This window comes from Lepidothrix coronata, unplaced genomic scaffold (genome assembly GCF_001604755.1).
Source record: "Lepidothrix coronata isolate B3197 unplaced genomic scaffold, Lepidothrix_coronata-1.0 Scaffold173, whole genome shotgun sequence".
Classification (NCBI taxonomy): domain Eukaryota; kingdom Metazoa; phylum Chordata; class Aves; order Passeriformes; family Pipridae; genus Lepidothrix; species Lepidothrix coronata.
In genome coordinates, this window is record NW_016690353.1 from 709,051 (window position 1) to 714,567 (window position 5,517).

At 58.5% G+C, this 5,517-nt stretch overlaps 2 protein-coding genes across 3 annotated transcripts in view; both read left to right on the top strand.

The window, feature by feature from the left end:
- MRPL55 (mitochondrial ribosomal protein L55) overlaps positions 1-276 on the top strand; it is a 2,386-nt gene extending 2,110 nt beyond the window's left edge. The window contains exon 4 of the mRNA XM_017830064.1: positions 89-276. Coding sequence (XP_017685553.1) covers positions 89-232 — 144 coding nt within the window. The 3' untranslated portion in view covers positions 233-276. The remainder of the gene's footprint in view (positions 1-88) is intronic.
- A 70-nt stretch (positions 277-346) lies between these two features.
- CUNH1orf35 (chromosome unknown C1orf35 homolog) lies at positions 347-3,889 on the top strand. Of its 2 annotated transcripts, none has more exons than XM_017830003.1 (9): positions 347-409; positions 1,392-1,526; positions 1,642-1,795; positions 1,886-1,931; positions 2,045-2,127; positions 2,229-2,301; positions 2,621-2,700; positions 2,980-3,126; positions 3,302-3,889. In XM_017830003.1, the coding sequence occupies exons 2-9, from the start codon at positions 1,433-1,435 to the stop codon at positions 3,546-3,548; spliced, it is 924 nt and encodes a 307-aa protein (XP_017685492.1). In that variant the 5' UTR covers positions 347-409; positions 1,392-1,432; the 3' UTR covers positions 3,549-3,889. The 2 variants fall into 2 exon arrangements, with proteins under 2 accessions (XP_017685492.1, XP_017685493.1); XM_017830004.1 differs by lacking the exon at positions 347-409 and adding an exon at positions 704-863.
- Positions 3,890-5,517: the final 1,628 nt, after the last annotated feature.

Consider the following 5,517-nt stretch of genomic DNA (forward strand, 5'->3'; position numbering starts at 1 on the left):
CGCATCGTGTCCTGGGGTGGGTATCACACCGTGTCCCGGTGTCTCACGCCGTGTCCCGGTGTGTCACGCCGTGTCCTGGTGTCCCCAGCTGCCCCTGGACAGCACCACGCTGCCCGAGGCCGAGCGCAGGGCCCGTCTGCGCCGGCACTTCCCCAGCAAACCCAAGCCCAAGACCGAGGAGACCTTCGAGGGCATCGACCTGGAGACCTACAAGAAGTTCTGGAAGAAGTGAACGCAGAATTAATAAATAAATAAACAAGCAAACCAACCAACCAACCAGAGCCGTGTGGTGCCGGCGCGGTTCCGCGGGGCTCCCCCCGCGCTGGGTGGACGGTGGTACCGCCCGGTCCGTCCCCCCCGCCCGTGCCCGCGGTGGTAGCGCCGGGGCGGGCGCGCGCGGCGGCCGGAGGTGCGTGAGGGGAGCGGCGGCGGATCGGGGGGATTTGGGGGGATTTGGAGGGTCCGTGTGTGACACCGCGGGTCGCACCCGCCTGTTCCTCGCACTCCCCCCATACCGAGGGTGCAGGGATCACCCCCCCGGCGTGCTTCACACGCCCCCGGGACGGGCAAACCCCCCCTCAGGCCCCGCAGGCCCTGTGGCTTCCCCAGGCCTGAACCCCCTCCCAGACCCTGACCCTGAACGCCCCAGGCCGTGAACAACCTCCCCCTTGGCCCTGCAACCCCCTCCCAAACACTGACCCCCCCTCCCCAAGCCATGAGCTCTCCCCCCACTCCTTTCCGTCCCTTCAACCCCCTCCCAGACCCTGGAACTCTGTCCCACTGGCGATGAACCGCCCCCTCCCCAGGCCGTGCAACGATCTTCCCTCCAGGCCGTGTAACTGCCTCCCCAACCGCTCAAACTTGTAATTACCCTCCCCTAGGCCCTGACCGCCCCTTCCTTCCAGCCCTAAATAGCCCCTGACCCTCCTGCCCCACCTTGGCCCTGCAACCCCCTGCCAGATCATGATTCCCCCCCAGGCTGTGATATCCCCCCCCACTTCTGGCCCTGAACCCCCCCATCCAGACCATGACCCCCTCCCCTTCCAGCCCTGAAACCTTCCCCCAACCTGTAACTGCCCCCCACCTCCAGACCATGAACCCCCTCCCATCAGCCCTACAACCCCCTCCCAGACCGTGAATCCCCCCAGTCCATAAATCTGTCCCCTTCCAGCCCTGAACCTCCCTCCTCATGCTGCGACCCCCTCCCAGCCCCTGAACCCCCTCCCAGCCCCTGAGTCCCCCCACAGGCCGCACAACCCCCACCTCAGGGTTATACAACCAGGTCTTTGGTTCCCCCACCCACCCCTGAGGGGGCCACATTTGCTTCCCCCAAATCCAGGAGCCCTCCCAGGGCTGCACAGGGGACCCAGGGTGGTAAATCCTTTTTGCAGGTCACCAACCCCTCCCCAAATCTGCTGTGGGGTCTGGCACCATGTTCGGCTCATCCCGGGGTGGGGTCCGGGGGGGCCAGGACCAGTTCAGCTGGGAGGATGTGAAGACGGACAAACAGCGCGAGAACTACCTGGGTAAGGGCTGGTCCTGCCCAAACTCGCCCTCCCTGCCCACCCCAGTGCGGTTTTGGGGTGCGGGTGGAGGTTTTGGGGTGCAGGTGGAGGTTTTTGGGGGTGTTTGTCCCCACAGGGAACTCGCTGATGGCGCCGGTGGGGCGCTGGCAGAAGGGGAAGGACCTGACCTGGTACGCCAAGGGCAAGAAGGACACGGCCCCGCCGTTATCCCGGGAGGAAGAGCTGGCTGCCGTCCGCCTGGCCGAGCAGGAGGCCATGATGGCAGCACTGTGAGTCCACACACCCCCCACACACACCCCCCAAAAACAGGGGGTGCAAATCCTCTCCCCCACACGCATCACCCGCTTCTGTTTTTGTAGGGGCTACAAGAACGTGAAGAGGCAGCCCACGGGCCTCAGCAAGGAGGTAATGTGGGCAGTGTGTGTGTCCCCACATCCCTGGGAGGTGTCCCCTCCCCTTGGCTCTTTTTTGGGAGGGGAGACACGCCCAGGACACTCTTCCCCCTCCCCTTCCCACAGGACCTGGCCGAGGTTTGCAAACGGGAGGGCGCCGAGCGGGACGACAAGGACGTGGATCGGGTGGTGGGTTTGGGCAGCTCCAGGTATGGAGAGAGACGGGGGGGATCCCACACCAATTCCAGAGCAATCAGATTTTTTGATTTTACCTTTTTTAAGCTTTTTTTTTCGTGTGGTCTCTTCACAGTGGCAGTGCAGGCCGGGTGATGCTCTCCAAGGAGGACAAGGAGGCGGCCAAGATGGGGCTTTCTGTGTTCACGGTACAGCACTGGTTGTGTTGTCCTTGGGAGGTTAAAAAAGAGATGGGAAAAGGCAAAAAAATGGAATATTTTAATTTAAAATATTTAAATATTTATTTAGAAACCAAACCTGGGCGTTGTAGCACGGAGACCTGCAGGAGCTCCCCATCTCCTGAGTTAATTTGTGGGGCTTTAATTTTTCTCCCAGATTGCATTTAATTTTATTTCATTTTTTTTCAAATTTAATTTTTAAAGGGGGAAAAAATCCCTTTTTCTTGTAATTCAAAGCTGTGGGCTCATGGACTTGCTCCCTGTTTTTCCCCCCCCTCTCCAACCCTAGCACCAGAAAGTCTCCAGCAGCCCTGAGACATCTGGCTCCAGGAAGAAGCAGGAGAAGGAGGAGAAGGTGGAGGAGAAACGGTGAGTTTTCCCACTTTGGTAGGAAACCACCTGAAATGGCCTGGTTTTTGCAGGGAATGTTTTGCAAAATGCTTCCGTGGCTCCCTTTGGCATCAAGTTTGTTCTGCATCTGCCTGGAAAACTCTGCTTTCCCCCCAAAACCTCTTTGTTGTTGTTTATTTCTGTGGCTTTCTCCTTGGCCAAGGGATGTGCCTGGAGGGAGGGATGAGGATGAGTTTTTGGAGGAGCCAGAGGGATGCACAGGGCAGGCATTCTCAGTGCTTGACCTCTTCCCTGCAGACCAGAGAGCAACAAAAAATCCAAAAAGGAGAAAAAGAAGAAGAAAAAGAAGAAACATAAGAAGGAGAAGAAGAAAGACAAGGACAAGCATGCCAAGAAGGACACTGCCCCATCGTCGTCCGACTCTTCTCCAGATCGGGAAAAGAGGTATGGGCTGGGTTGGGGGCTGAGCCCTGATCTTGGGGCATCACTACTGGAAAATGGGATGAAGGATTTAGGAGAGCCACGTGGTCTGGCATTCCAAAATCCCTTTATCGCCTCCAGAATCACCTTGTTGGTGTCCCTGCTGTCCCTGCTGTCACTCACCCCTCTCTCCCTGCAGGCACCACCGAAGGAAAACACATCAGCACTCCGAGACATCGCGGCACGACACGGATTCCTCTGGGAGCAGCAGGGATTCGGGGCGGCATTCCCGGCGGAGGCAGAGCCAGAGCAGGGACAGGGACAGCAGGGACAGGGACAGCCGCAGCCACCACCCGTCCCCGAGGCACAGGGGCAGGAAGAGGAGCAGGAGCAGGACCCCCCCATCCCGCGGGGTCAGGCAGCGCCACGACACCAACTCGGACTGAGAGGGATCCCGGGATCGTTCCGGGGAGATCCCACATAGGATTTATATTTTTTAAGGTGGTTACATTAAAAAAGCTGCAGCTCTGCAGGCGCAGAGTCTGGCAAAGGGCATTAAGTTTGTGATGCCAGCAGCCCCTGCTCACCCCTGGGGGCAGCAGGTGCCTGGGCCCCCTCCTCCTCACTCCCTGGATCCATCCATCCATCCATCCAGGCAGGATTTAGCACAGATGCTGTGGGGTGGGGGCTGGTGCTGGGATGGTTCCAGCTGTGGTGCTGGAAATGCTGTGGATACCTCATGTCTGTGTACAGAGACTTTGAAAGAGATTATTATTATTATTATTATGTTTTTTATCTTCTTCCCCTGCCCTCGAGTGCCTGCCAGCACAGTGGTTGGAATAGAGTTTCTTTCTTTAAACATTCCCTAAATTCACAGCTGCATGGAAGGGACCTTTTGGCTCATCCAGTTCCACCCCCCTGCCATGGGCAGCAACTCCTTCCACTATCCCAGCTTGCTCCAAGCCCCATCCAACCTGGCCTTGGACACTTGAAATAATTCCTTGGCTGACAGGGAGATGGATGGGACCGGAGTGTCTTTCCCTGGCCACGTGCACCCATCCCAGGGAGCAGCAAACTCTGTTCCCATCCAGGATTTAAACCCTCAAAACATGAGTATTTATGTCCTGGGTGCACTGAAAAAAGGCAATTTCCCATCAGTAAATAGGAACACTGCTGTGAATGGGAAGGGGTTGTCCCGAGCAGCTCCGGAGCGTCGCTGGGTCCGGCGGGGCCGTGCCAAGCACAAGGGCCTCGTTTGTGTAATTAATGATGCAATTTAAGACAGGGAGGGTTTGTGTGTCTTGGTGGACAAAGGCCCAGCGGGATCGGGGTGAGGAGCTGACAAAGCCCTTCTGTCCCACGTCCCTCCCCGGCCGTGAGCACGTGCTGGGCACGGGCAGCGGGAGAGGCTGCGGAGCGGCCGCAACCCTCGGGGATCCCCCACACCAAGAGGCTGTTTTGGGGGGGTGACAAACTCCTGGCAGGGTCACAGGGCTGTTCCTCCTGGTCTGAGCAGCTCTAAATCCAGCCCAGGGATGGCAGGAAGAGTGGGGTGGCCCTGAGCCCGTGCACTCCCTTGGCTGGGGGCTCTGACCCTACTGGTGCTCACCAGGCTGAGCTCAGGGTCACCCTCCTGGCATTTTTGGGGATCCTGGATGCAACTGGAGCCTGCTGGGAGCATCCCAGTGCGGGGCAGCGATGGGCATGGTGGAGCAGGGCTGTGCTTCGTGGGAACTCGGTGCTGGGAGCAACAGCCTGGAAAGGGAACTGTGGGAGAGTGAAAACACCACAGGGAGCAGAGAAAGAAAAACCACAAATCCCCATGTCCTGTTCCTTCCACGGGATCCTGCTTTCCCTGCCTTCATCTCCCAAGCAGAGGGGACGGACGCTCTGGGCAGAGCTGGACTCACAGCTGCTCCACACGTGTCCCAGCCAGTGCCAGAGGTGCTGATGTGCCAAGCACGATGCCAGCGGGGCCGTGGCACAGCTGTCCCGGCTCAGTTCAGCTCTCCTGAGCTTTCTCCTGCCTCTCCTGTGTCACAGCTCTCCCCTCTTCCTGTTTCACACTCCAAGACCTGAGTAAAACAGTTTGAGAAATGTGGATAAGCCAAAACTGAGGGTGAGGGGGCTGTGAAGGAGCCAGGCCCCACTGAAGGGCTGCTCACCCCAAAACCCTCCCTGCTCAGCTGCTGCACCAGTTCCTGGGGGGACTGGGCAGGATCCTTTCCCCTGGGTGGCCAAAATTCCCAAGGAAATTCCCTCCAGCCCAGAGCAGAGGGCAGAGCACAGCTCTCATAACATCAGGACATTCCCTGTGTTTTCCACAGCAACTTTTGTGCAGAGGAGCAGGATCCTACCCCAGCTGCCCCTTCACATTCAGTTCCCTCCCAGAACAGGAACAGAGAGATGTCCTGC